This window comes from Fukomys damarensis, unplaced genomic scaffold (genome assembly GCF_012274545.1).
Source record: "Fukomys damarensis isolate Sample0158 unplaced genomic scaffold, DMR_v1.0_HiC HiC_scaffold_28, whole genome shotgun sequence".
In the NCBI taxonomy this organism is placed as follows: Eukaryota; Metazoa; Chordata; class Mammalia; order Rodentia; family Bathyergidae; genus Fukomys; species Fukomys damarensis.
Window position 1 is genome coordinate 17,718,312 of NW_022900940.1, and position 27,795 is coordinate 17,746,106.

Sequence of the window (27,795 nt, forward strand, 5' to 3'; positions counted from 1 at the left end):
ACAGTAGCTATAAGAACTTCACTGCTTTTCTCAATCTCCTACCCAAACTTGGGTGATGTTCTGTACTCTGAAACACCTGGAGTTTCTGAAGCCATGGCCTCACTGCAATCTGGGAGCTCCACTCTTGGACCCAGCTAAACGTGCGTGGGGGAGCCCTCACCAGTAACTCCACTTCCCCAAGCAGGCTGACCAGTAAGCAGTTTCAGACCTCAGAGCTCCGAAGTACTTAGACACATGTAAAAGCAGTCACCAGACCACTAGGTGTTTCTGAAACCCCCAGGTCTATACTTGCCTTCTCCAGATGCTCTAGGCCAAGAAATGAAATAACGCAGAGCCCCCAAGTGGTAACCATAATCCACGATTACCAGTTAGAGGACAGGCCGTGTTCCAGTCTTCCAGAAACTTCTGTGACTATATCATTAACTCCCTCAATGTGGGAAAGGAACTAGCATTAATCCTTCTACCTGTCCCATCTTCAGCACTCATACATTACGGGCAGAGGTGGGGCTTGGCAACTCTACTCTAGGAAGGCTCAACTGCTGCTTGTACCTTGGACTGACAGATACATATTCCAAACCTTCCAGTGTTCCAGGTGTATACTCAGCATCTCCATCCAGGTGACCTTGCAGGTAAAGGTAAATGTGATACTCTCTTCTATCACAAAATTGGTTTCTCCACCACAGTATTGTTTTAATACAAAGTTTATTCATCTCAGTGTCCTTAATACCAGTCCAGTTCCAGGTACCTAAATGTGCCTGGTGAGGGCATGCAGCCTAGTCATGTGCATGCACACTGCTCCATGCACAGATCAAGGCCCAAGTGGACACATAACAGAACTCAAAACAGTCCTCCTGCCATCAAGGGCTTGAACTCCCCAGTCTGCTTCCCGAAGAACTGAAATCCCTCTTACCTCTGACCTTTTGTCTTTCCTTCCTCCGATATGTAAGGTTCTTTGAGCTCCATCTAGTCCTGCTTGAGGACAGCTTTTATCCTGGGTTCTATATCTGGTGCTGGCTAAAGACCTAAGGACTATGATGGGTGTGGTAGAATTGGGACAAGGATTTGGAATTTTCTGGGTTTTCCAAGTCTAAGCGGGGCTGACTCTATCTTGGGCATGTCTGTCTCTTCATGGGCCTCAGGAGAAGCAGGACAGAACAACTAGATGCAGTTCTCCAATCTCTGCCCACTCCCTGGCATGAACCTTTGGTGACTGTCCTTGAAAACCTAAGAGTAGTCACTTGATGACAGATGGGAGAGCCCACATCCTGAGACCCAGGCCTTAAGGGTAGTGACATGCAGTCACCATCCTTGTATTTGAGTCTTCTCTCTTCGAGCAAAGCACTTGTCTAAAGCCCAAAGCCCTCTGAATAACTGATGTGAGCAGCCTTCACAGAAACCCTTCAGTGTGGAAACTCTTCAGTGCGGATCCTCATTAATCACATCTGGAGATTTAGCATCTCCACACAAGGACAAATAGCAGCCCAAAGTTCACAATGAGGGCCTAGCTAGCCTTTTCAATTAAAGCAAAACAAAAGTAAAACCACACAGTGCTTACTGGATACTAAGTGAGGAAGGATTGACGGGGTACTTGGGAAGTGAACAAAGCAACATGACATTTAACCTGACACCTAAGGTGCAGCTGTGACAGTCAGGGTTCAGGCCTGGGCTCCAGAGCCTTCCCAAGAGACACTGACCAGACTCGCCAGACGTGGGGCCACAGGCATGCTGCAACTGCTGCGAAGTGCTGATTCTGCAAGTTACAGGTCCTGCTTTGGGTGTGGGTGGGCATGTAATAGTGGGGATTGAACCCAGGGGCTTATGCATGCTAAGCAAGTGTTCTCCTAAGTTACATCTCTAGCCCTTTTTGTTTTTTAAACAAAGAATGAAGGGAGAGAGGGAGGGAGGGAGACTAGTTGGTTAAAGTTTCTCCCTAATTCACCATTCAAATGTCTTCACAAAGGCCTGTCTTCTCCAAAATGTACATACAGTTGGCCTCCAAATCCCTGGGTTCCACATCCATGGATTCAACCAACCCTGGATTGAAAATATTTGGAAAGTAGTTGTATCTGTACTATCTACAGGCTTTTTTCTCTGTCATTAATTCCTGAACAACACAGTATAGAAACTATTTACTTAGTATTTACATTGTACAGGGTATTATACATACTCTGGAGACGAATTAAGGCATATGGGAGTTATACGCAAAGACTGTCATTTTACACAGGGGACTTGAGACTCTTGAGAATTTTGTTACATGACAGGAGTCCTGGACCCAATCTCACAAATGCCATGGGGCATCTGCATGTAGAGTTACGCTAACGTACTTATATTCTGGGGGCGAAAAAAACTTGATTCTGCTTATCTAGATCTGAGACCACCAAAGCTATGAGAAGGTGGGTGGAGAGGCTAGGGGCCACCCTACATGCAACCTCCCCAAGAAGCAAAGTCTCACACCCTGCCTCCATTGAGAAGTCCAGGAAGTGCAGGGCGGAGGCACCAAGGGAGCAGATGTAGGACCTCCAGTCTGCTGTGTTCCCAGGAAGAACTTTTCCTGCATAAAAACAAAGGCTATGGGATGCAGCAGTTGGCTGATCTTAGGCATTTCCACTCTGCCACTAGTGACCCCACAGTCATGGCACAGAAGAGAGGACTGCGAAATGCTATCTCCCTCTTTGATACAGAATAAAACATTTTCCACCTCAAAGAAATGGGAAAACCAGACTGAATTGGACAGCAGCTCCCAGATACTTTAACAAACTTAACTGTTCCATTTTGAGACACCAAATCTGGTTAACAAAAGATGAAGCTGAACAAGGAGACCCAGAATTATCTGAGAGAAACTGGAAATAGGTTGGGGGATTTAAATTAAGTTGGCCGGCATCACATACTTTAATTCATTAAGTTGTATGGCTCCTCCATTCAAAAATGGTAGTATTTTCCTTGGTTTCACTGCTAGTTTTATTAAACTCTGCCCAAACAGAAGGCGATTCAGAGAGAGAAAAAAATATACAGTACCAGTTTCCAAAGGTTCACGGTCCTTGACCAGATGAACAGGGCATGCACTAATGAATTTTAATCCACTCAAGACAGCCCATGATTGGGTGGGGTCACTTCCTGTGCTCTTCCAAACATGCTGGGATGTAATTATCCCATGGAAATTCACATGTACGTGCACAGTGTAGAGTCTCCCCAATAATCATTCTTCCTATTACACAGTTTAGAACATTTCATCTTTCAAAGTCAGTCTTTATAACACACTTATTTTTAAATTAATTTTCCATAGTTCCTTAGCTTAATTATGAAATAAAATACTTAGGTAAAAAATCACTTTCCAGTTTTAAATTATTTCTGAATTTCGCCAAGGAGTGGCAAATCTAACTGATAATTAACAATTTAGGGTCAAGACATGTGGGCAGACATATCTCTAATAATAAAAATGAAAAAAGGACAGAACTACCCTCCATTATGAGGAAACACTGTCAAAATGGGAAAAGAAAAAGAAAGTAAATGATCTAAATAGCTAGCTTAGAGAGGAATGGAGAACAATTTATAAAAAATAATTCATGATTGAGCTGTGGTGAAAACTAAAAGCAAATTGCACACAGCCAGAAACTTACAATTAAGTAGAAATGGGCTTTTAAAGGGGTAAAGACTTAAAATAAATAAATAAATAAATAAATAAAGGGGTAAAGACTTATAGAGGAATCTAGTTATTCCACCCTTATCATCCATGAAAGTCTGCACAGACCCAACATTGTACAGATCAGGATACTATTGCTTGGATACAGCCAGTGGTTTATTTCAAGCTACACAGCTAATTAGCCTCAGAGTCAACCCTAAAGAACAGGCAGTGACTTCCTAACTGGCATACTTCCCTAAGCATATGTCCAGTGACATTGTTTCTGTCCTTCAAAAAATTGTTTTCCATCAACAGAAAAATGGATAAACAAAATGCAGTATATGCCTGTAATGGAATATTATTCTGCCTTTAAAAGGAAGGAAATTCTGATATGTGTTACAATGTGGCTATATTCTGAGAACACTGCTCTAAATGAGATAAGCCAGTCACAAAAGGACACATACTATATGATTTCATTTATACGAGGTCCCTGGAGCAATCAAACTCAGAGAGAACTCATGGCAGTTTCTAAGGGTTGGGAGACCAGAGGGTGAAGAATTACTGCTGAATAGGTAGAAAGTTTCAGATGGGAAAGATGAAAATGTTCTGGAGATGCATGCTAGTGACAGTCATGTGAATGCTTTTAATGCCACTGAACTATACACTTTAAAATGGTTACAGTGGTAGATTTTATGTTACATATCTCATATCAATAAAAATACAAGAATCATATAATGTTTAAATATTTCCTTCCATCCAAAATCTAGCAACCCATTTTACCAGCTCCCTCCTTCAGAAGACACAGCAAGAGACCCTACAGACACTTTATATGTCACATTTAATCCCCCAAAAGATGACCCTGACCATGGGACATCACATTTCAGTGAGAAGTTGAATGCAGAACTGAGCAGAATTAAGTAAAAAGTAAAAAGAATTAGAATTAAGTAAAGTAAAAAGACTCACAAAATAACAGGTGCTAAGGTATGTACCAAGTGCCGTTTGTATATTAAAACCAAACGTTTGGAGTAAAGAGCTACATAGGACATAGGGGCAGATCAGCATCCTGGCTGTGTTTTATCAGACTGACGACTACATCTACCCTATACCTGATCAATAGGCTGTGTCTAAAATAGCAAAACTGCACCATGGCTTCAGGAGTCTGCAGTCAAATGTCCTAAAAACTCATAGAAATATAACATATGAAAGATTTTTCTGTGATGGGTCACAATCCTCAGTAATCACAAAGAACACCAGCATCCCAATCAAAGAGATAGCTACAGGGCCGGGGATTTAGCTCAGTGGTTCGGTGGCCTGCCTTGCAAGCGCAAGGACCCAAGTTCAATCCCCGGTACCAAAAAAAAAAAAAAACAAAAACAGAGATAACTACACTGACACCTCGTCTGAACTTCAAAGACCAAAAACTCCTCCCCTGCCTAGTCACCAACCTCTATGAGCCCCAAATTCCTTACCTGTTCAACAGAGAGAATACTCAATAATAATGTAATAAATAATGTAATTATACAGTGCAATTATAAATACTGAGTTCCTAGCACAATATCTGACACCTGATAGGTGTTCAATAAATGTCAGGTAAATCCGAATCTATTAATTTGTCAGAGAAGTTCATACCCCAAGATATCTGCTACCACACAGAAAGCAATTTTAGAGGAGACTCATGAAAGTTGAACATTTCCAAGAGAAATCTTAAAGCTGCACTTCAAGCAGTCAATAAGTTCCACACGATGCATGGAAACACATTTGTAGGACAGAAGACATTTTTACCTAAAACTTCTTTAAACAACAACAACAAAAGAAGCCTGGTGGGGCTCCTTGAGCCTGGAGAGCCACCACCAAAGAACCCTGGCCTCCTTCAGCCTGATGGTACCCTTCAGCTACACTCCCTGTAACCCTCTCAGGTCCTTCTCCTCCTTCACTGGCCATAATGCACAACAGTATTTTAATGTGCTATATTTATTTAAATGAGATGACATTTATGAAAGCTCTTTGCAAACCATAAAATCCTACGTAAATGTAGAGGTCTTTAATAAAAAAATTATGGAGTTTGTTCTGAAATTTTAAATGGATCAATTTAGCTCTTTACTGTTCTCTAATACTGTTCTCTAATAATTTCATTGCTTTTCATTTATAAATGTCTCATGATTGATTTTTATCCTCTGTGGAGACACAGTCTTCAACATTAAAAGGAAAAAAATCTTCACACTTCAATGAGTGGATCTATTTTCTTCCCTAGAAACAATCACTGTCTTAAAAAATACAGAGACACACTAAGAATAAAATGATAACCATCCTCTTATAATAAAGAAGGTATTATTGGAAAACTTTGCAATCAATGGGGTGATTTTAAGGCATAGTAAATTTTGACAGAGCCTAAGCAATTCCAAATTTATGAACATTTAAACATGGCATGAGTTAGATCCTGTATAGAAAAAGGGAAGAGCTAAACAAATAAACTGTACAAATACAATCTTCAAAGGTACTTTCTAAATTATAAACTTTTTATAAGCTTTTACTAAATTGTTTGCTCATTTTAGTAATATCCAGCTTTCTATCCTTATCTGTTCACTAAAGTGGGATCTATTTGTTAGATACCTTAGGGAACATGTAAAGATATAACTTGAAAATTAGACATTTAGATTTATTGAGCAAACATGCAAGAGCCTGGTACTATGTTAGGCACTTTATATACCTCAAATACTTAAAGAGATATCAATCTCCCCATTTTACAGATGAGAACACTGAGGCTTGTGGAGCTTTCCAAGGCCACCAAGACAGAAAGTAGGAGCATATAGATTCAATCACAAAGAATGAGTGGTAAAAACAGATCCTGAAAGTCTAATACACTGTGGTACGGTAATTGCTTCTAATTGCATTTCTTTAGCTGTATTTCCTCTTGAACATTTCTTGTTAATTTAGCAAGCTGCTTCTAAGTTATTCCATTCTCACAAGATCATTCTGTCACAATAAAAAAGATGAGTTGTTTACAGTCTCACATCTGCCAAGTTCTGGCTTCTTGCCTCAGTGGACTCAAAGACAAGGACGAAAGGAAAGCCTGTAGTTGGTTTTATCACGTGCAGTAACAACTTTTGGGAGCCCTCAAATAACATGGATTGGCTAATAGTGCTCACTCCAGTTCACAGTTTTCCCCCAAGCTGTGACCTGGACTCTCATCACCTCACACGTTCTGATCAACCCAAACAACAGATCGGAGCAATGATGCTGCTGTCATACGAGACAAACGCAAACCAAACTATTTTACTGGAGGGTCTGTGCCATGAGTTTATGTCCTAAACCCATTTCATGCCCCATATCCTCTACATTTCCTGGTTCCAACAGGATATGGTGGGAGCCTCTCCCATGCAACTAGAAACAGGAAGCACCTGAGAAGCCATGCGAAAAAGGTCTGTGTATCAAACCAAAGTCAATATTTTAAGAATGAAAAAGCCTGGCACTGGGGATATGGCTGGTGGTAGAATACTTGAGCGTGTGTAAGCACCTGGGTTCAAGCCCCAGCACTGGAAAAAAAATGTTTTAAGTTTTAGATATTTTGGAAAGATGTCCAATTTAGAGTGTTTCCTCAACCCCACCAACACTCCAGTGTCCTACAGAGAGCACGGTTGGCCATCATGAGGCCCACAGCGAAGTACCAATTACAGAATAACCAATGGTCTTCTTGAGCATTTCACCTGAGTTTTCTCATGAGCTCCTCACAATTGCCACAGAGGTGGATGTGACAGAGGCAAGGCAGTATCCACTCCCACTGCTGGGCCAAGCAACCAGCCTGAGGCACAGAAAGTGGGGGAGAAGAACCGGCTTCCACCAAGCTTGCCAGCCTTCCATGGTCTGTCCACCACCAAACCGAAGCACATCCAGAGCCAGCAGTCCCTTCATCCCCTGCCCTGCACCCACCGTGAGCAACAGTGTATTTTCACCATCTTTTCATTCTGTGGCTTCTCAAGGCCAAAGTGGGTTTCACTATTTCCAAATGTAAAAATGAAACAATTCTCCGCCACCTGCCTCACAAGTGCAAGGTCCCGAGTTCGATCCCCAGTATCCAAAGGGGGAAACAAAGAAGAAACAATTCCACTTCAACCACCTTGTATGCAAATGAAGTTCAAGTCCCTGGGGAAAGGCGCCCAACTGGACACCACCAGCAGGAATTGTCTCTCCACATTCACTCCAACTTTCAAACAACGCAGTTCCTGCTTCCCCTTCTTAACAGCTGGGCCTGTGTCATTCGGATTTTGTCTATCTGGGCTTACCAGAGACTTAATAAAATTAAGTGGATTCTATTCTTGGGCCACAAGCCACCGACCCTATAGTGATTAATAAACACTTGCTTGGGATATAGCAATTAGAGTATAACACAGTACATTAGCATATGTCTGCTTCTTAAAACCTCACAAGTGTTAAGTTAATCCTCTTCACAGCCCCTTGGGGTAGGTTAGACACAGAGAAGTCAAACAACTTAGCTGAGTTTTCACTGCTAATAAGAAATGGCAGGGCCGGGGATTTGGCTCAGTGGTTCTGCCACCTACCTCGCAAGAGCAAGGTTGCAAGTTCGATCCCCAGTACCAAAAAAGAAAAAGAAAAAAAAAAAATGTGGCAGAGCCAGGATCTGACCTCTGGCATTTCAGATCCCGAGTCTATTCCAGTCATCATGTTATCTACCTCCCTATTGTGTGGCATGTAAAGTAGCCAGGCATGGTGGTGCATGCCTATAATCCCAGCACTCGGGAGGCTGAGGCAGGAGGATTGCTTTGAGTTCAAGACCAGCCTGGGCTACATAGTGAGTTGCAGGTCAGTCTCAACTACATAGTGAGACCCTGTCTCAAAAAAACAAAACAAAACAAAACAAAAAGAAACAAATGAGTAGAAAAACTCAGGCTTGGAAGGGCAAGCATCTCGCCTCTCTGGACCTCAATACAGACAAGAGGCTGGCCTACGTGGTATCTGAAAGGTCTTGCAAGTTGATACACTTCCACTGTATTTAACCATAACGTGACCCCCACCTGGAAGAGAGAGCTTGAGTTACTGATATTTTCCACATAAAGATAAAATAATGGCGGCTTTTAAAAGCCAAAGTCAGTTTAGCTTAGACCACAAAAAAGGGAAGTGCATATCTCCAAAGCCAACAGAGCACGGGCAAGAGCCCTCTCGCACTGTGGCCTCCTCCCACCTTCCCCAACCCCTGCCAGTGCAGACACCTAGAGAAATCCGAGCATCAGCAGCCCCTCTTTCACAGGACGAAGAACACAGAAACTTGCTGTCTAGGACCCTAGTTTCCTAAGGGGCTGCTCTTGTACCCCAATACTTGCCAAACCAGCCCCCACTCCTTACTGCTGAAAGAACAAGTCAGAATATGGAAATGTGTGTGCCCCAGCGGGGGAAGATTGCATGGGGACAAAATCATGTTGCTAATTTTTTTTCTGATTCCACCTGGCTATCGTGAAGTAAAAGAACAATCAAAACAGAGAGTCATGGGCCACATCCTACATAGTGAACCTTGTACCAGTGAGCTATTACTGCCTAACAACCCTGAAATCACCACAGCAAACAGTAGGAAGGCGGATTTCTCACTTGTACAACTGCATGTGGGCTGAGTCTTATCTAACTGAGGTGGGCTCTGGCTGTAGTTTAGTTTAGATTTGCCCCACACGTTTCTCCCTGGAGACCAGCAAGCTCTGCGGGACATGTCGCAGGCTCAGAAGCACGGAGCAGAACAGGTGGAAACACGCCGACAGCAAGGCCCAGCTCCAAGCTCGTGCATTCTAATGTGAATGAGGGGCACATGGGGCAGACCTGAGCAGAACCTGCCACCCCACCTCACTGCTGATCGCCTCAGCTCACACGGGCATCCACGCTCCTGCCAAACGTCACATCAGAGCCGCCAGCATAGAGGAAGGGGAGACCGCCTGACTGGAGAGTAATGACATGCAAAATGCCACATTTCCCTCACCTTGCGCTTCTGCCTTTAAGACAGCTCCAACATCATTCTTTCTTATTTTGTGAGAGTTGTTTAAAAGCTCTCATTTAATTATCACTTTAATTGGAAACACCAAAACTAACTGAAATTACTACTATGAGAACATAAACGGTTTGCTGAGTCACAAAGATACAAAATGTAAAATCCAGCTCTTACTATCTGTGGGCATCTGACTTAGGCTCTGAATCTTGGGTTCCTCACCTGTACCGGGACAACAGGGACACAGAACCTGGCTTTGGAGTACTCTACCCCCTGTCCTCAGCCCTCCCTACTACTGTGACATGGTCTGAGGGCCAGCTGCCACCACCTGCATCTGTGCCTAAGGGCTTTCCCAGCCCACACACATGGCCCAGCAGGACATCAGGTGTATAAAGACTCCAGCGGGGTAACTTGAGGTGTGTGCTCTACGTAGGACCCCACCATCACCCCCCAGCTGTGTCCCAGTTGCCTGCCATCATAACTTGCCAGATAGCACATCCTTCATGGGCCGCCTTCCTTTTCTTTCTCATTATCCCACATTCCAACGGGTGTCTTTCGAAAACTTCCAAAATCAACTACTTATAGACAAACCCAAGCTTAAGAAAAATTTTTTTCAAAAAGTTTTGTGAAGCTTAAGTGAAAGAATCGGTAAATCCCCCAGACCAACACTTATGTACTGCTAATCCCACAACTGCTTTAGAAAAGTTAGAAGTGTGAGCCACAGAGGGTACAGAGACATGGATATGGACACTTCACCCCAGATACCTCTTCAAAGGACTGGCCTTTTAGTTTCTGGTACTTATGTGGTATGCAGAGGAGCCACTAGGGATATCCATTTCACAACCCATCATTTTGTTTGAAAAATCAAAGTGGTGGTCCTACTGCATAACGAGTTTGGGTTGAGTAACCCCTGCCCCCGTTGCCCCTTTTGATTCCTCACTTTCCCCAGTTGATGATCTCCCAACAGGTTGTTCCATGGACCTCTCCCTTTCTTCCCAAGGAAAGAGGAAGCATGAGCTGGCACTCGCAACAGTCTTGACAGGTTATATGTGCAAGCCTAAGTATCCTTCCCCTGACTAGTTATACTATTTTTAATATGAAATTTTCTTCTGACTAGGAAAACAGAGACAAACAAGGTCAGAGTTCAATTCCCCTACATGGCCCAGTCAAAGAAGGACAAGAATCCTGTAAAAGGCTAACCCTCACAGGAGAGGGCTTGTGTCTTCTGCAGGGAGGGTCTGCTTGGGGGCCACCTGAGTTCCAGAGAGCCAGGAAGGGACCTCCACAAGGTAGGAACAATGCATTATCTAGACAGGATTTCTTAGAGCCTCTTTGATAGACACAAAATTTGAAACCTGGGAAGCCCAAAGACAACATAGACTCAGGCCAGTGAGATATCTGTCCAAACAAATAAACTATGAGGGATTAAAAAATAGCCCAGCATATAAATAGGGACCAGATTCCAGCTCATTAGCACTAAGCCAAGAAAACCTGAGTGTAGACGTTATCACTCCTAAAGAAAATGAATGCTTTCTCTGAATCCCTAGAGTTCAACTTCAACTGGACTAACCAGCAATCAACTCAACCAACCCCAATGTCTATGCATTTGAATTTCTTTTGTGGGAGGGGGTGGTTAAGATAGGGTCTCACTATGTAGTTGAGACTGACCTGGAACTCACTATGTAACTCAGGCTGGTCTCAAACTCACAGCGATTCTCCTGCCTCAGCCTCCCAAGTGCTGGGATTACAGGCATGCACCACCATGCCCCACTTTGCATTTGAATTTCTAAGCAAGGTGCCTGAAAGGACAGTTTCCTCACAGATCCTAAGTACCCTTCGGTAAGGAGCTCTTAAAATTGCATTGTGGAGCTCTCCCATAGCTGTCCAAGTTCTAGGACCACACAGGAAGAAAAGTTGGCACACTCAGATGTCTTGAGATGACTTCATGCCTGGCTGTGGTAAATTTCTGTCATATTGTTACTTTATGAATCCTGGGTCTTCTCTTCTCCCTGCTTTAGGTCATCTGCCCATAGTGCATCTAGAAGCTCTGTGGGAGCCTAATGAGCAGATGTACAAGGCTGGAGAGATCATACGGGATAATCCTCAACCTTTCAGGGAAGGAAACTGAAGTGCAGAGTGAAAGTAAGTTTTCCAGGTCCCCACAGCATCTAGAAGTGCAAGAAAATCAAGGAATCTGTTCAATTGCTTGACGGAAGTTTAGTGAATTTTGGTCACTGAAGCTTTGTTAACCTTGGTAAACACTATCAGCTCTAGACAGAGATGAGGCAAGGTGAGGCCAGATGTGGAACTACTGCCCTCTCTGCATCTGTCTCTTACCTGGGCCAGGCCGTAAGCATCATAGCCCATGTAGAGGCAAGTAGTGCTACCTCCCAATAGCAGGTGGGAAGCTGGCAAAAATGTTCAAGTGAAGGTACATTCGGAGAGGATGGGGAGTGTTTTGAGGCAAGAAGTGGACAGGAAAATGCAGGATAATTAATTCACACTCACCTTCATAGCAAGGGATCAGTGTCCTGCCTTTGGCCTGGAGGTTGGATGGGATGATGTAACAGAAGCCATGAGGTAAGATATGATCTGTTTCATAGAAGATGTTCTTCCAGCGGTGGGCACAGGCCTAAAAAGGACAGAGGAATGAAAGCAGGAAAGTCAGCCTCAAGAGCCACAGTGCTGGGCGACTGTGCAGGACAGAGGAGCAGAGGGGACAGGAAGCTGCCTTCTTTCCTGCTCAGCCGTACCTTCACACCGGGCCCTGTTCAGGGCATTAGAAACTGCATGAACAGCAGCAAGACCCTGGGAGGCTATGGGAGGAGGCAGGCAATACTAGATTAACAAATGGCAACTGTAGCACAGGGAATAAAAAGGACTGTGGAATAGAGAACCTACCAGTAGGAGAGACAGTGTCCATCTGGAGATCAGGGAAGGCCTGAGAATGAGAAAGTGCTTTACACTAAGCACACAGGGAGGAGGGATCCAGAAGGAGAGGGCATCAGGTGCAGAGGATACCAGGTGACATAGGCTTGGCGTCCAAAAGGAAGCAAGGAGGAGGGTGGGGCTGGCCTGGAGTGGCTTTGGCAGGAGGATGAGGTCATACAGGGGGCTAGGAGGTGAAGGGGATCTTGTAGACTCGGCAGATGACTGTGATTTCAGCAGCCATGCAGGGAAAAGCCTCACATAGGTGGATGACACGATCCGAGTTATAATTTGGAAAGATCACTCAGCTGCCATGTGACTAGAGGTCACAGGAGTAGCAGTGAACATCCAGGTCAGATGTTCTTGGCCTGCATCAGAATGGGACAGTGGAAGTGAGAAGGGATGCTTTAGGATGTCAGAAATACAACAGGCCCAAAGGGATGGCTGGGTGTGGGGAGAGGAGAAAAGGGAGGAAATGCCCATACCAAACTGATTTTACCTGCAGAGAAACTTCTGCATGCATCTCCTTCTCTAGAAGTAAATGCTTTATTGGTGATTCTTTTACTGAATAAAACTGGCATATAGAAAAATGCACAAATCTCAAATGTACCAATTAACACATAGCGACAAATGTCCATGCTCTTATCACAAAAGCCCTAGCAAGACAGAATATTTCCATCTCACCAGAAAGTCCTCTGGTGCCAGGAAGTGGCTGGGTTTGACAGCCAAGTCAGAGAAAGGCTACACAGGGAGGGCGGAGACCACCAGGAAGGTCTAAGGCAGAAGGTTCCCAGGGTGGAAGAGACCCTATGGGGGTGTGTGCGAGGAGACGAGAAGGCCATCAGGGGGCCCTCTGCCAGCTCTGCAGCAGGGCAGTTCTCATCAGGCCAGACCTCACACCCAGCTCATCCTTCCATGCCACTGAACGTGCCCCTGCCTCCTGCTCCGATGTGACACCTGCCCCAGTGCCGTGTGCATATCTCCACATATCCACAAACCCCAGCACTGATGAGGAGCCCACTTGCTCCCTTGGAGGGCACGTGTTCTGCCCAGCCTAGTCTGCCTCTCCTGGGCACTCACTTCTAGTATCAGTTCACCTCATTCTGGCTAGTGGATGCGTTTTCTTAAAATACTGAGTCTTAAAATAATCAGAGATTTTAATGTCTTGGTTTCCTCCATACACACAGTTTCCAAGGGCTCCAGCACTCAGCATTCCTATACTCTACCACTGACTTTTTCTGCAGCCCTGCAAGATAGGCAGAGGAGGTATCCTCAGAACTCTCATTTTCTGGATGGGCATGGAGTATCCAAGAGGACTCTGCCTGAGCTGCATAGCTGGTATTCATGCTGCAAATAGGACCAAAATCCACAGTTTCTGAATCTTGTCTCACCATAAAGCATTTTGCATCCTAAGACCCCTAACTCTTGCCCGAGAAGCCATCAAAACCCACCCTCTGGTAACTTAATTGTCCTGACAGCCTTCCCCACTGGTTTCAGCACCTTAAAGTAACCAGATGGGAAGGAATGCAATGCCTGAGGCCATGGGGGGTAGGGGCCTAAACCTGGTTCTCCCTGATATCATTCTATAAAATCACTGCCTTCTAAGCTCTCTGTTCTTCATCCCTTCAAACCAAGTGCCATAGGAACCCCCTGACAAGCCACTCTACCCAAAAGAGGACACACTCAGAATGACCGGAAAACTGCTCTTGTCCACACTCTACCTCTTGTCTGAAAATATTAAACACTATTACCACTCCTTCTACTCTAATCCACCTCCATCTCTCCCCACTTGGTACTGTTTTGTGCTAATATAGCGTGTTTCTCAACAGACGGACATATGTGATAAGGAACTAAAAAAACACCACTAAGCAGACAGTCCCCTTTATTGCTACTTACAGTCATCCCCCTGTATTCATGGGGGATGGGTTCCAGGATGTCCCTCAGATGCCAAAATATGCAGATGATCAAATCCCTTACGTACGATGATGAAGTGTGCACACAACCTTCACACATTTGCCATATACTTTAAATCATCTCCAGATCACTTACAATGCTCACTATAATGCAAATGCCATATAAATAGCTGTTGTACTACATAACAAGAATTAAGGAAAACGTTTGCTCGTATTCAGTACAGATGCAATTTTTAAAATGTTTTCGATCCATAGTTACAGAACCCACAAATAGGAAGGGCTAAATGTAACTGACATTTTATTTTCAACTCTGACTCAATTCTGATGGCTCACAATCAGCAAAATCTGGGGCTTGGAAGCCTCACCATTTCTATCACACTTCCGGGCTGAAGAGGCAGAAGTCCATCACGATGCTAACAGCCAGCTGCGCACTGACACACATCAAGCAGGACTTGTTCCATTTAACATCTAGTATATTATCTATTCAGTTTTTAAACTTCCTAACCTACTTAGGAATGACTGGAGAATTCCCACAAGATCCAAATATTCCATACTAATTTAAAATTAAGGGGCATTGTGGGAGGCCAGAGAGCAAAGTGTCAAAGGCAGGCTCCACGTGGGAAAAACAACAAAAAGGGTCTCTGAATATAAGTTACAGAGAGAAACACTGCGCTTAGCCCGATTATCATTATGCATTCATGTCCATCTGACCCCCACATCAAAAATTTCCAAGGGATTTTCTGCAAAGTATCAATAACTCAATACAACACATTAATACAGCTGTTAAGTGGCTACTCCCTAATTCCAAGTATTATTCATTTATTCTCTCCTGTGAGTTTCTAGAAGAAGGGAGCGCAGCAGGGAAGAACAGGAAGAAAGTGTTCCCTGGAAACAAGAAGACGTGCACTAAACAGCAGCACAGGGGTAGAGTGTGTCTCATTACATGGCCCTGAATTCAATCACACTCAGCCTGCAAATCGTCCGGAGAAACGGGGAAAGGGCCTACCACCGCCCAAGATCTTAGAATCTAACATATTTCAAGTGAGAAGGTTCGTTTTTCCTCCCACAGAATTCAGAGAAGTAGAATACAAACAATTCATTCCAAAGGCTTTTTTGTTACATGGAGACAGCACATCTTTCCTTGGGGGGTGGGTTCTGCATCTCTCCAGGCCGCTCAGCCACAAAGACCTCTCAATCCCCACCCCATGCTCTTAATGGACACTGACCACGTACAGATGGCCAAAGCCTCTCTCACACTTCCAGGTGCACAGCGCACAGCCACGACCGGCTCCAGGCCCCCGGGGACAGTGTGTGGTGGACACAGGATTGAAGTGAGACTGGGATGCCAGGAGCCTTCCCCAAAGGGGCTCCCCACCCGAGAGGGGCGGTGGCTGGGGAAGCACCAGGAAGGGAGAACGTATTCCAGAGGATGTTCCGCTAATGATTATTCAGTGAGGTGCACTCTGATGATTTATGCACTTTTTCTGTATGTGTGCAATAAAAAGTTCATACACACAAAAAAAATCAGGAAACAGCAACAGAAGTAAATGCAAAAATGTACTCTGTAGTTTTTTTAAAAATGAACTCATGGAAAGCAGTGAGCAGATAAGGACAGTCCTGATGTTTACAAAGGAAACAGCAGAGATAGAACCAGAGAACACCGTTTCCAGTCAGAAATTATCTAGAAATTTAAAATATTTGTTGTCTGATCCTCAGTAACTCTGACTAAAAGGAGCAACATCAGACTTGAACATTTCGAGCTGCCCACCAAGCTGGGTTTGTCCTGTTGTTATGCAAGCAATGAGTTTTCATCCCCTATTTCTTAAAGAAAATCATCGGCACACCAGGACCCAGGGAGAGGGTATGAAAAGACAAGGGCCTTGCCTCCAAGCCTGATTTACACAGGGGATCATTTGTTCCTTGGAAGGTACCGAAAAGCTCAGAGCCCAGCCGTGCAGGTATTAAAGCAGTCCGCCCACCAGAGCAGCCTGGCAGAGCTGGTCCAGACAATACCGTCTGCCCCTGAGACCCTTCACTTTCTGTCATCACAGCTTTCTTTCAAATGCCCCTTCTGTTCTTCACTTGGAAATCAGCACCACCCTTTCAAAGCAGGTGCACCACCTCTTCAAAAGCAACCTTGAAATCAGTAATGTACTGCAGTCCCTGAAGACACAGGTCTCACCCCTACAACCCTAGGCACCTCTCAAACTCACAAAATGTATCTGAACAAAACATACCTTCTCTATTTTTAATTTTAAAATACTTGCCCCCCCAAAAAAAGCCTTGACAAAGATAATGGAGACACTAAAGAAAATGCAAAAGTCCTCAAAAGTGTAATTATGCACCGAGTGGCCTCTCACTGTGCTTTGTTGTCACACCTTTCTAAGGGGCATTTACAGGGTCCTGCCTGGTGTTTCCAGCAGTCTCTTAGAATCAGCCACCAAGAAAAGATGACAACTCATTTGGTTTCTGATTGTTTTAACACTGACACTCCTTTCTTACTATTTAAACATGACTTCAGACACCATTCCTGAGGGAGATGTCCTCTGGGCAATGAGAGTAAAAGTGGTTTCCATCACCAAGTGACTTCCATAAAAGTGGGGAGGGAGGGGTTTCACATAAACGCAAGATATGTCACACACACGATACAAGGTAACAGTGTATGTAGAGTTCCTGATGACACCACAGATTCTAAGCTTGCTCCCGATAGCCTGTAACAGGCTTTGTGGAGGAGGCAGAGCCTGAACTGGCGAAAAGGGGGGAAGTCAAACAGCGTAGGATTTAGGACAAGCTGGACCTAGCAAGCCAGCACACACGAAAAAATACAGGAGGGCAACTCAGCGACAACGACAGACAAACAATCCAACTGAAAATTGGGTAAAGACTTAAACATTGCTACAAAGATATACAAATGGCCAACCAGCAGATGAAAAGATACTCAGCATCACCAACTGTCCCAGAAATGCAAACCAAAGCCACAATGAAATAGCGCCTCACATCCATTATGATGCCACTATTTAAAATAGGGCAGGCGGGGGGAGCGTCTCAGTGGGAGAGCATGTGTACAGTATGTACAAGGCCCTGGATTCAATTCTCAGCCCTGGGGAAGAAAAAAACAATACTTACAGCAATGTGGTGAAACTGAAACCTTTGTGCGCTGCTGGTGGGAATACAAAATGATGCAGCCTCTTTGGAAAACGCACGGGGAATTCTCAAAAACTAAAATTTCTTTATGATGCAGTAGTCCTACTGCTGGGTATATAAAATCCAAAGAACTGAAGCAGGATCTCAAAGACAGATACATATTTATAGCAGCACTATTTACAACAGCCAGAGACAGAAGCAACCCAAAAGCCCAACAGTGAATGAAGAAAATGCAGCACCTACATACAAGAAGTATTCCAGCTTAAAAGAAAGGAAATCCTGTCCTATGCTCCAACATGGATGAACCTTGAGGATATTATACCAAGTGAAAGAAACGTCACGAAAGAACAAATACTGCACAGCCCACTTACATGAGCTCTAACGTAGTCAGATTCTTAGCATAGAAATTTGATTGTGGTTTCAGGGGCCAGGGGAAGACAGAAAAGGAAGATGTTCTATGGAAATAAAGCTTTAGGTTTGCAAGATGGAAAGACTCTACAGTTCTATTTCAAAACAATGTGCATACTCTTCCATGTACTTTTTTAAAAGGTCAGGATGATACACTGTATGTTACAAGTTTCTGATTATAATTGGAAAGAAGAGGTATGAGAAAGGCAGATGCTCTCAGGTGCCCTCGCCTTCTCCAGCCCCCATACAGAGTGGCTTACTGATGGATGATGTGATCACTGAGCAAGACTTAAAACAAATAGCTCTGTGTGCAATCAATTAGATAGGGTTATCCACTGCACCGTTACATACAAATACTCAACTGTGCCTTCTTGGCTTCCTTGGCTGAATCTTCCTTGGGGCCCTCACTGCTGCTCAGGTCCCCAAAGACAGCCCCTTCTTGTATTTATTTGTAGTGATGCAGAAGCTCTCTCTTGCCCTTCTGGAAACAAGTTCCTGACCACATCAGCATTATCCATTCAAGAGAAGAAATGTCTTCACAAGAGCAAACTCTGGCTCTATACTCAGTGCATTAAGAACATCTTGCGTTGTGCTGCCACCAGTTCACCCCCTCCTCTCTGTTCTGAATCACAACTTCAGGCCACTCTGATTTACAGATGGTCAGGTTCTTCTCTTTTCTTTCCTCAAAATGGCAGGCAAGAGTTTAGGCCATTCTGGGGCCAAGTCATCCAGTCATCCATGGGGTCAGGCCACCATGTCTAAGGGAATGTGACAGCTTGGTCAGGGTCCAGGCCTCCACCACAACGATTAAAGGACTGAAATCCAAGGCAAACAGCAGGCTTAGGAGATGGGGACTCAATGGGACCTAGTGGGTTAGGAGACCCTGCAATGCTGGTGATAGCATCCAGCTGTTTGCCCCTTCCAGCTTCTGCCTTAGAGAAGTTTAGTACAAAAACAGATTCCTCAGAGAGGGGACAGAACCATTTTACTTCAATTCTCATGAAAAAACCTGTTTCTCTAGAGATTAAATATATATATATATATCTTTCAGCCTTATAGCTGTGGGCAAAGAAAACCCTCAATAAGTAGCAGCTAGTCTTACTCTCCCTTCTTGATCTTATGCTTTATGGTAAAAAATCTTCCTACAGATTTCAAGAAAAGCCAATGGCAAAAAGATGCCTACGAAGTCACAGCTGTCACCTTGGGAAGTGGGGAAAGGGGGCCAGGGTACGGACTGGCAGGCAAGGGCAGGAGGCCACTTGTGTATGAGCAGTGGGGATGCCTGGGCACATGTGTGTGAAAAGCTTTGCACTACAGCTGTATGTACTAACAGAAAAAGGGGAAACGGACAACAATACAATTTTCTAAGACAATGCAAATGTTCTCTCTCTGTTCTATCCAAAACAATATAACAAACAGTAGCTACTGATCACTTAAAATGTGGCTAATTTAGAAGAAAACTGAATGTTTAATTTTGACAAATTTAAATAAACTGTAACAGCTCCAGGTCACTGGCAGCCTCAATAGCAAAGAATTTCCTCTTTCCCTCAAAGCACCTAATGGATCAGAACATATTACATGCACTTTGGAATTCAAATAATGACTAATTGAAATAACATGTATTTTCAGCCAGGCTCAATAGCACATGCCCATTGTCCCAGCTACTCAGGAGGCTTAGGCAGGAGAATCACTTGATCCCAAGAGTTTGGGTCTAGCCTGAGCAATATAGGGAGACTCCCTCTCTCTCCTTTATTTTAGTACCTATTTTATAAAATGTAATCCTATATAGGAACAAATAAAAATGAACTACTAATAACACCAATATGGATGAATCTTAAACATATCTTCCTTTAGAAAATGACTTACACAAAAAAGCATACACTGTAAGAATGCATCTGCATGAAGTTCTAGAAAAAGCATAAGTCATGTATGGTACTACCTATCACAGCGGTGGCTGCCTCAGAGGTGGGCAAGTTTGCTGGACAGGAGCTCAGAGAACTTTCTGGGATGATGGAAATATTTTAGGGGTGGAGTCCAATTGCCAAAACCCAAAGTGCAATCTTAAGATCTGTGTCTTTTATGTAAATTATAACTCTATTCAAAGATATACACACAAAAAAAAATAAAAAACTTATAGAACGAATGATATGTAGAGACTTCTTGTCACATATATTTTGTCATTTTCAACAGCCATATTTCAGCACCGTGGGACAGACATTATTATTTGGCAGATGAAGACAGTAAAAAGATAAATTATTTGTCCAAGCAGCAGTGCAGGATAGGTAACTTCAAAGCCTTGCCCTGTCACCTTTCTAACAGGTCAAAGCCATGCACACTTAGGTGCCTGCCACCCTCTCTTCACGGAACCCCCAGGAGGCCTTACCAACACTCGGCCATCTGCCACGGGCTGCCGGGCCAGGGTCACCCCCATCCACTCGTCATCCCGGTCTTCTCGACAGGTCTTTCCACAGGGTGTACCCCGATTCTTCCCTGGAAAGAAAAAGAGAGAAGTAAGACTTGGATGGAGGAAGCAGCTCTGCTTTTCAAAGCCCACAACTCAAATTGTTTGTTATCTGTATGGAGTTAGGGTACTTCACTCAAAATGTTAACCGACTCTATAGGAACTTGTAACAAAATGTAAAGCGATGCCATCACTATGTACACTGCCACTCAGCTAATTTTCTTCATAGCAAGTCTCTCAATGAATGAAGTAAGGTACTGACATTCTGAAGTAACGTAAGGTTCTCAAATCAATCATTCTGAGTAGCACTAGAGAACACTACTAACGCCTTTCTTCTGCTGAAGAAAACTACGATGACTTTTATTTAATAATAATAATCATTAGAAGATTTTGATGAGAACAAACTTTAGAGAAAGGACTTGAATTGATAATAATAAAACAGCTTGCCTTTTTCAAGCATGGCTCTGTGTACTTGCCTCCATTGTCTCATTAATCTTCTCAAAGGAATCCTTATAAATAACCTGATCTTGGTTTTATAGGGTGAGTGACTTGAAACCCAACAAGCTACAGGACAGTCCCATTAAGTCCTAGCTCGACCCATTTGATTCCAATCTTGTATTTTCCATGAGACTAAAGTGAGCTTTTAAAAATATCCATTTAATCATATCTTCCCCTATTTAAAATATGAAACCTAAAAGTGATTCTAGTATCTCCCCACTGATAGAAAAAAAATTGTTAACACCTAACCCTGGCCCAAGAGGCCCTTGTGATACAGCCCCAGTCCACCTTACCAATCTCCTCTACTCACCACTCCAGCTGCACTGTCCTCACCTTGACTTCAAAATGCCATCCCCCTGCCAGGAGGTTCTGCCTCTCAGATCTTCCCAGCTAACTCCTACACATCCTTCTGATTATGTGGGAAGGTCCTCAGAGGGCCTTTCCTGACTCTCCAGTCTATGTTCAATCAAATACCCACCTTTTCTCCAGTCTTCTCTCAATTAGAACTGTTTTAATGTCTCTTTTGACCACTAACTTTCAAGACCTGGGATGATAAAACTTTTTTGTTCCTAGGAATATTTCAGTGCTTACTAGCTAGCAGGTACTCAATACATATCTGTGGGGGAAAGAGATGAATGTACAGATGGACACGGAGGTCAATGATAATGCCACTTCAGCAACAGAAAAGTGCAGAATCCGCTTCCACCTTGGCAATGATCTCCACCCACCTCGAGCCATGTCCAGTTCGGTGCATCTCCGGTCAGGGTTGGTATGTACACGGCACTTAAACACGGCCCCAGGGGACTTTACTGAAGTGCTGTATTTGGAATCTGCCTTCGGTGCACCCACGAGGACCCTGTGAATCAAGAGGGAAAGGCATTCTGTCACAACGCAATACCAGTGAAGAGGAAGCAGATGATTAAATACTCAGTATGGGTGAGCAATCTAAATGCTCAGTGAGAAGCCAGATTATTTTACTGTGTATCCACATACAGTAGTGGAGGGGTCAGTCCAGTTACATTAAAGGCTTAAAAGAGAACAGGTGATATGACTCAGAGGTAGAGCATTTGCCTAGCATACATGAAGCCCTAGGTTCCAATCCCAGCAACATTAAAAAAAAGAAGAAGAAGAAGAAAATGGAGGAGGAAGAGGAAAGAGAAAAAAAGAAAGGAGGAAGGGAAGGGAAGGGAAGGGGACTGGCTCAAGGGATAGGAGTGCAAGGTGTAGTTCAGTGATAAAGTGCCTGCCTAGTATGCATCCAGACCTGGGGGTGGGGAGCTTAAGGGATAGCTGGGAATTTGTAAAACCAACAAAAGGTTCTTATCCAGAATCTATAATTTCTATAAGCAGGCCTGGTGCTTCATGTCTGTAATCCCACCTGAGATAGGAGGATAACAAGTTCAACCAATCACAAGCAATTTAGGGACATAGGAAGACCCTGTCTCAAAATTTTAAAAATTAAAAATAAAAATTCTAAGGCTATAGCTCAGTAAGAAGGTCCTGGGTTCAATCTCTGGCATGGCAAAAAGAAAAAAGAAAAATGAAACTTCTACAAACCAAAAATACATACATATTCAAAACCCACACAGACACACACAGACACACACACACACACACACCAATAGAACAATGAGCTGAAGATTTGAATAGATATCTCACAAAGAAGACAACCACATGGCTAATAGATGAACTGGCTGTATTAACTACCACATAAATAAAACTGAGATACCATTCACACTGTCTAGAAGGCTAAAACCAAAAAAACGGAAAATGTCACAGGCTGACAAGGATGTAGGGCAACTGCAGCTTTTACACACTACTGGTGGGAGAGCAAACTGCTAAAATCACTTTGGAAAAGTCATCATGGGTTTCCAATAAAGCTAAATGTGTACCTACTCCATAACCCAGTAATTCAACCTCTAGGAATATACTCCAAGTAAATGCATTCACGTGCTTACCAAAAGACATGCACAAAATGTTCACAACTGAACATGTAATCCCCAAAAGCAAAAACAAGCCCAAAGGCCCATCAATGCTAGAGTGAAAAAGTAAATCATGGTGTAGGAATATAATGTGAAAGGCTTTTCCCCCCCAGTACTGGAGGTTGAACTCAGGGTCTTTTCACTGAACTACATAGGCTTTTTTTTTTTTTTTTTCTTTACTTTGAACAGTCACACAGTTTCCCAGGCTGGGCTTGAACTGGCAATCCTCTGCCTCTTCCAGTGATAGGATATGCAGTAGAATTCTATACACCAGTTAAAAAAAAATCAGGGAACAGCATTCATCTGCAACCACACAGATGAATCTCAAAAACATAATATTGAGCAGAAGATGTCAGACACAACAGCTTACTTATGGTCTGATTCCATTTATCTGAAGTCCAAAAGTGAAGTTCAAGAGTGAGAGGTCAGGATAATGGTTACCCCTGCAAAGAGGAAAGGGTTGTGCTCTGCACGCACTGCTGATGTGTTTTGTGTTTTAACCTGACTGGTGTCTACACAAATTCATAATTCATTTCATTGTACATGATATGGGTGCTTTCAATAAAAGTGGGAAATTTAAAGATGTCATTTCTCTTGTCTTCCCTCCTCCTTTCAACCCCACCACATATACAACATGTACATGTAGGAGAGAGGGGGAAGCCACTGCAGAGAGGAATTACAACCCACATCCTCTATCCCAGTGCAAAGTACTGCGGTCTGCATTCTGAGGAGCCCAAGAATGAAGCTCCCAAATTTTGAACCTCAGAGCCGCCCGGAGCCAGCCATCCCCAGCAGGGCCCTCCCTGGCCACAGGGAGAGACTGAGGCATGCCAGAGGGCAATAGAGTCAGGTCCGGGCCTGGAGAGTGTACAGCACAGTGGGGAATGGTATAAGTTCACCTCCAGATGTTATAAAACTAATTTCTCCCTACAGTTTTACGTATGGTTTCTGGGAAGTAGTCTGCTGAAGATCTATAGCAGAAAATACAAAACAACACTATCAGGCACAGTTTGTGCCGAGCTGCATAAGCCATTTGGAAAAGGTCTTCTACAATGAAACTTTAAAGAAAATCCACACTGATGTTCAAAGAGGAGAAAATTCCAAGCTACCACGCAATGAGAACATGAGCTGCTCCATATCTCCAGCTGCCTGGAAGGCAGACAGAATTCACTGTGCAAGGGTATTAGGCACATTATGAAATGTATCATATCCCACATGTCTTGGAATAGAATGGCTTTTCTACTAGGTATCTGCAGAAAAGGTGCCTGGCAGAGGTTAGGATGATCCTAGACAGCAGTGTTGGGGATCCAAAAGGCTGACCCTGGCCCCCCATCCCTCTAACCTGAGAGTCACTTTTATCTTGGGGTCTCAGTGATTCACCCTGTCACCCCCACCAACACTCTGCCTGGGTGGAGGAGTGGGAAACAAGCCATCCACACCACACAGCATATCCCTGAGACCCCCAAGGGGGATTTCAACAAAAGCCTGAAGATTTCACAAAGGACACTGTCACTAACCCAGCTCAGAGGCCTGGTATAAGGGTTCATGGGTGGGTATTGGCATTTTGTCTTGATTCTCTGTCCCTGTGCTCAACTCCAAAGGATGCCTAAGGATACAAAGAGACAGAGACGGCCCCACACACTTGCACAAAGGAGTATCTCTTTGCAAGTCAGTCTTGAAGGAACTGTATTTGCTTCTATCAAGATGCCCTGCTGGAATATAAAGGAAATCCAGGCCCCCAAGAGTGAGGAAACCTACCCCAGCGGGCCTGTAGCCCCTTGGGACTGCCCTGGGAAGTTGACAATTCTCTGGGCTCACCATGGCGGGCCACAGCTGAAGAATTTCCAAGCAGAAGCAGGGCTGGAACCCACAGCCCTTTGGAAAGCTAAGTGAATGCTTTCACAAGAAGACCACACTAGGGCAGTTTGGCTGGCCCTTGGCTGCTTTAACTCAAATGAGTAATGACACACAGAACAAAAACTACAGTGAGAAGAAAGCCACATGAAGCGATCAATTTCCCCCTTGCTTTTGGAGCCTCAGTTTTAGAGCCACTGGGGAAAGTTAAAGATTGTTCTCCATGCCAGTTGTTTTCACAAGTGAGAAGAATTAGCAATCTAATATATTTAAACTACTGAAACATCCTCAGCCTTTCCACATGTCAAATCTCAGTGGTGGGGAGCATGAAATACCTCATCTCCCCAAGAACCCAAGTCACAGGGCAGGGTCCCAAAATGCCCAGCAATTCCAAATTCATATCAGCACAATAAAAAACTTTGTAATTCATTTCATCAAATGCACAAGAAATAGAGGGGATGTAGCTCAGTGGTAGAGAGCTTCATATGCAAAAACCCTGGGTTCAATCCCACAGCATTGGGGAAAAAGGTGATAGGGGAAAAAAAGGAAATTTATCAGTTACAAGGATTGGGAAATGGTTAGAGGAATCGATATGCTGTTCCACTATCATGTCCCCAACATTGGAACTGCAACCCTAGAAACTTCAGATAGGGCCACTGTTCCAAATCACAGACAGATTCCTAGGATATTCAAGCTAGAGAAGATCTTGGACAGCTGAGTTGTCAGGCACTGCTTTCTCTAGCCTCGAGCCAAGACTAACAGGGGCAAAACGTACACCAAAATCTAAAGAGAAGGGACCTGCTGAATTCTTCCAAGCCCAAGGTACACAATGGCTCTAACAAAAGTGACTGATTCAAACCCTTATAACATCCCTCTGGTTCAAATTTTACTCAGCTGGTCACATGAGCAGATTTTTCCCAAATCCTGTGCAACAGAAAATAAACCATGAGATAAAGAGGCAAAGCAGGTGTGTGCATGCATGCATGGGGCTCACAGGATGGCACACCGGACAATGTGCTTGTATCTCTGTGTTTATGGAACACAGTGGCTTCCTCACAGCCCCGGGCTGGCTCCTTCCCTGGGCCACTGGCCAGGAAGACTACTACTACAGGCCCACCCTCGAGGCTGGCTCCTCTGAAGTCCATTCAGCTGGCTAACCTCCAGGCTGATCCTGAGAGATTACAATGGCTCAGAACTCAGAACAAGCCACTGAAAAGATGCCATATGCTTTTTCTCTCATTGTCCTCTGAGTTATAAAAAGACATCCCAACCCCTTCAAACACCCAATGCCAAAATCTTCCCTGGTACTCTTCAGAAGAAAACGTGCCTTTCCTCTATCAAAGGGCCTAAGTGTCCCCAGCAACAGGGTCCCCATGATGCTGGTTTGCCTCTGCTTGCTATTTCAAGTGTGGTCCACACCAGGCACTTGATAGACAAGCAGAATCCCAGGCCATCTGGGATAGCTCAGAATGTACATTCTAACAAGCTATTGGGCAATGTGTACTCCAAGAAGTGCTGTATAACCACCTATAATGCAAATAACCAAGCTCATTTGGAGAAGGTAGATCGCCCTTCAGAAGTGAGGCTGTCCTCTTATCTCATCACCAGTCTAAGTTGCCACAAACTCCAACAACATGTTAAAGTCTTCTCATTAGCCACAGACTCTGAACTTCTACCTAGGGGAACTAGCATGTAACAGATAAAGCATTTGCAGGTGCTGGGCTCACTATTGGGCCAGGGATTTAGCTCAGTGGTTCTGCCTCCTGCCTCACAAGCACCAGGTCCTGAGTTCGATCTCCAGTACCACAAAAAAAAAAAAAAAAAAGGTGCTGGGCTCACTGTGAGCAAAATCAAACTGAGTCTTCACAGCAATCCTTGGGAGATACTAGTGTTAACCCCATCTCACAGACGGGGAAGCTGGCAACCAGACATAACCTGGGATTTCTCACAGCCTACAAGTGCAGCTTGTACCCCAGCAGCACAGGGTATCACCCACTCCAAACTCTACCCAGCTCACATTAGCCAGAGTGAGAAGAGGAAACCAACAGGTAACCAATGCCCCCATCGGTGACAAATGCTCATCCATGCGACCACACCTGAGAAAGCCCAAGGGAGGCTCTGTGGGCAGCTCTGGGGTAAGGTCTCTGACTTGGAAGCTCCAGCCCATTAGATGACACACTGGAGATTGATTCAGAAAAAAGAAGCTTTTCCTCTCCCTCTTCCTCCTCCTCATGCTCAAGTGATCCTAAACATGAATTTCATTTTCTTGATTTTCCAAAGCACTGACATTGCTAGCACAGTGTTCCCCAGAGGCTCTGGAAATAAAGACCCATGTGCTCACCTGCCCCTCATGTCAGTTATTCTCATGAGAGTAATTTCCTGCTCAAGGCAAGGCACAGTTTCTCGCATGTATCTCACTCCAAGATGCTGGGTGATGCCACTAGGACACTGCTGAGCTCAGGGTGTCTGCGTTTCCCCCAAACCTTCTCCTAACATGTCAGTGTAAGTGTCCCCGATTTCTCCAGGAAAGGCGCTTCCTTGGTCCCCTGTGTACACTCGAGGTGATGACAAAGCCTCCAGCACAGCACTGTCCTTGCTCTGAACTCTACTCTCACATCCTAAGAGTGATCTGCAGGTCAGTTCCCTAGAGAGCAGGAGGCAGGGGACGGCTGAGCCACGGCTGATTCCCCAGGGAAGGCCAAGAACCCAGAGTGTCTCGGAGTCTCCATTCCTCCCCACAAATGCCACAGCAGCCTCTCTGCGGGGCAAAATTACAGCCAGATCCAGGACAGCAACTGGGGATTACAAACTTAAAACCCATTAGCTTTGCTTTCATGCATTTGATCCCAAAGCCAAAGATTCCCCAGGGACTCACGTTTCAGCTACATGAGTCGAATTGAATCACTGTGTGTCCACCACAGGGAAACCCCAGGAATCACTCACAGCCCTCAGTGGGCACAAAACTCCAAGGCTTCAGCAGAGGGAGGGCTGGTATTACAGAGCCA

The 27,795-nt window shown here is 44.2% G+C and overlaps 1 protein-coding gene across 1 annotated transcript in view; it reads right to left on the reverse strand.

The window, feature by feature from the left end:
* Nucleotides 1-22,630, reverse strand: part of Itga9 (integrin subunit alpha 9) — a 332,354-nt gene extending 309,724 nt beyond the window's left edge. The window contains exons 1-4 of the mRNA XM_033756921.1: nucleotides 22,614-22,630; nucleotides 21,683-21,810; nucleotides 20,379-20,485; nucleotides 12,111-12,234 (exon numbers count right to left, since the gene is read on the reverse strand). Of these exons, the coding sequence (XP_033612812.1) occupies nucleotides 12,111-12,234; nucleotides 20,379-20,485; nucleotides 21,683-21,810; nucleotides 22,614-22,630 (376 nt within the window). The remainder of the gene's footprint in view (nucleotides 1-12,110; nucleotides 12,235-20,378; nucleotides 20,486-21,682; nucleotides 21,811-22,613) is intronic.
* Between the last annotated feature and the right edge of the window lie 5,165 nt (nucleotides 22,631-27,795).